The sequence below is a fragment of the Rhinoderma darwinii genome, chromosome 6 (assembly GCF_050947455.1).
Source record: "Rhinoderma darwinii isolate aRhiDar2 chromosome 6, aRhiDar2.hap1, whole genome shotgun sequence".
NCBI classification, from domain to species: domain Eukaryota; kingdom Metazoa; phylum Chordata; class Amphibia; order Anura; family Rhinodermatidae; genus Rhinoderma; species Rhinoderma darwinii.
This window is the reverse complement of record NC_134692.1, coordinates 147090299-147093088: the sequence shown is the minus strand read 5'-3', so window position 1 is coordinate 147093088 and position 2790 is coordinate 147090299. Positions and strand designations below refer to the sequence as shown.

The 2790-nt window shown below is 43.5% G+C and overlaps 1 protein-coding gene across 1 annotated transcript; it reads right to left on the bottom strand.

The window, feature by feature from the left end:
* Nucleotides 1-1514: 1514 nt before the first annotated feature.
* On the bottom strand, nucleotides 1515-2474 carry LOC142656721 (taste receptor type 2 member 40-like). The gene has a single exon (XM_075831647.1). The coding sequence runs from the start codon at nucleotides 2472-2474 to the stop codon at nucleotides 1515-1517; it is 960 nt and encodes a 319-aa protein (XP_075687762.1).
* Between the last annotated feature and the right edge of the window lie 316 nt (nucleotides 2475-2790).

The following is a 2790-nucleotide window of genomic DNA, read 5'->3' as shown; positions in this document are numbered from 1 at the left end:
GGTGTAATAGACCGTCCTGTGTATTGTAAGATGTCTCGGACTGTCACTGATGGATCCCCACTGTCCATGTGCAGATACGGGCATAGAAACCTTGTATTATCCCCTGAACGACATCCGCTGAACATAGACGTCATACGCGGAGGCTTTATAAGGCTGACCCCCGCTCGCAGCAGCCGGGATCGGAGATAACACGGATCTCGGCGTTTCATCCCTCAGGTGCCGAGGTCAATAGTGACTGCAGTCTCTAAGAGGGGGGGGGGTCCCTCTGTCCACCCGTGATAAAATTGTGGGGTGCCGAGTGGTTAGGATGACAGCCGGAGGCCTATTGATAGCCTTCAGGTCTGGCGTCACTGCTTTATTATTAACCCTTGCTAGAAACAAGGCTTAACAGTAAAGAAGAGAAATAGGCAAAACGCTGCAAAACATAAGTCCGCAGATTGCACGGCGGAAAAAATGCTCAAATAAGTAAAGGAGAAACAAAACCCTTTTTCACATTTTTCACATAAAAAAGTAAACAATAAAAACAATAAATAAAAATATCGACACGTCTTTGTTCAAATTATTCAAATATCACGTTATTGAACCGGCCGGGTGAACGCTGCAGGAAAAAACAATCCTAATACCAGAATTACTGAACGTGAAAAAAGAAAAATGGTTTGTACCCCAAAATTGTACCAATAAAAACGACAGCAGGCCCTGCAGGAAAGAAGTGCGAAAACATAAAAACGATAGAAATTTGATGTTGCAAAAAAATATGTCATTTTTCCCGCGCAGTGAACACCACAAAAAGAAACCACAATTGTTACTTATTATTTTTTTTATTCCATTCCACAAAATAATTGTTTCACGTTTTTTAGTTCATTAAACGGTACCATTAAAAAAACAAAGCTTGTCCGGCACAAAACCTTCCCTCGTGCGGCTGAGTCAGTGAAAAAGAAAACATTCTGTCTCTTGGAATGTGGGGAGGAAAAAAATTCTGATTGGCTGTGTCTTTGGGGGTTAATAATGTCTCCCGATAATATACAAATAGGCGGGTACTAATGGTGATAAATGCAGCGCTGATAAAGCGGAGAAATCCCAGCCGTAGCGTGTAGAGAAAAATCCAACATACGAGCTGCCCCCGGACATGGCTGCTGTTAAGGGTAACCCCCGAAAATCCTGGACAAGTCACCACAGCTTCCCCTAAGGAACAGTCCAAAAGCAAATGAGATGATAAGAAGCTGCCCCAGGAGATGGACTATAATGATGCCGGGAAGCCCCACACAGGACACGGTCCACTCACCCTTTATAAACTTGTCACGCCAAATCAATGTCTGGAGCACGAGAAATGACTATATAATAGTAACTCACAAGACAGAGGAGGCTAAACAATGAGGGATGCAAAGAAATGTGTGCCCCTACTGATCTCCTGCGTTCATGGGCGTCCGCACCTTCTTGGCCGGGTTGCTGGATGTGTATAGACGGCGCTCCTCGTGGTTGGTCTATCTACAGGTGGACAGGGTCAGGACCAGTGTTTAGCCTCTTGGGTTCAGTTCAGGGTTCAGGATTCCCAGGTTCTTGATGTTCTTCATGTTATTGACCCATCCCGCCGGACACACAGCCCCCAGAAATATCTTCCTCAGTTTGAGACTGGCCTGGATAATGATGGCGGCTTCTGCTGTAGGAAACACAATTATTAGGAACCAGCTGACCACAAATTTCACATCTTCCATGGACTCTATGCTGAAGAGAATGTTCTCTGCTGTGTAGAATGTTCCTGACAGTATAAGTAACAGAGTCATTGTTCTTATCGCATTGATATGGGACTGGAGTTTAGGGCGAATACGTTCAGAATTATTCTGCTTTATATTCCAAACATGTCTTAGAAGTGATGACACAGAAGTGACGAGAGAGACGAAAATCACAACAAATGGCAAACAACAGCCCAGCAGGTTGACAACCGCAGTGTAGACAATGCTCCTCGACGCTATCCCTAAACTGCTCAAGACGAATGTCCCATTCCCAATATATTGTCCTTGAATATTTACAAAAATAATCCAAATGGCTGGAAAACTGATGACGAATGAAGCAAGTCCTGTGGACACCAGGAGGCGAGGCAAGGAAGTTGTGAGACATCTCTTCATCCAAGGAAAGAGTCGATGGCTGAAAGTGGTGATGCTGGAACAGTAATAGGCGCAGAGCCAGGCAGTCAGCCAAAAGGTGTAGTACATGAGAAAGGGTAAAGCGATAACTGTTATATAGAAGGATATTGTGATATAAGAGGCAGAGAGCGACATGCCCAGAAAATGTCCAAGCAACAAACCCCGCAGACTGATGTTAACCATTCCCATGACCATGTGGATGACGTCAGGTGGCGTCAGCTTTGAGCCTCTTCTCAGACTTTTCATGTTTAGAATGATAATAGATGCATTCAACGTAATTGCCACCGCTCCTTCTACAAGAGCAAAAACACCAAAATACATTTCAGCGGACATTTTGTGGGGTGCTATGCTCCCTCCAGCTTGTAGTAAGAGCTCTATATATTGTATGCCATTAAAACTGGTGGTTTTCTGGAATTTGACTAATGCAAATAGCAATCGGCTTCTAGTTTCCTGACAGCAAAATGCATGGAATTATACAAAATAGGGCCGTAGATTTTTCCACACAAAATCAGAATTCTGTTTAGAATTTTTGCAAAAAAAGTAAATTGTGACTCTCAAAGCTCTGTCTGCCTGGTCTTGTTTTAGGTTTAGTTTAAGACAGTAATAATAAATCTGCCCCAAGAAGAAGAAAAGGAAGAAGAAGAAGAAG

What these genes read in the sequence shown, in the direction of transcription:
- LOC142656721 (XM_075831647.1), bottom strand. Translation starts at nt 2,474, where the DNA reads ATGTCCGCTGAAATGTATTTTGGTGTTTTTGCTCTTGTAGAAGGAGCG.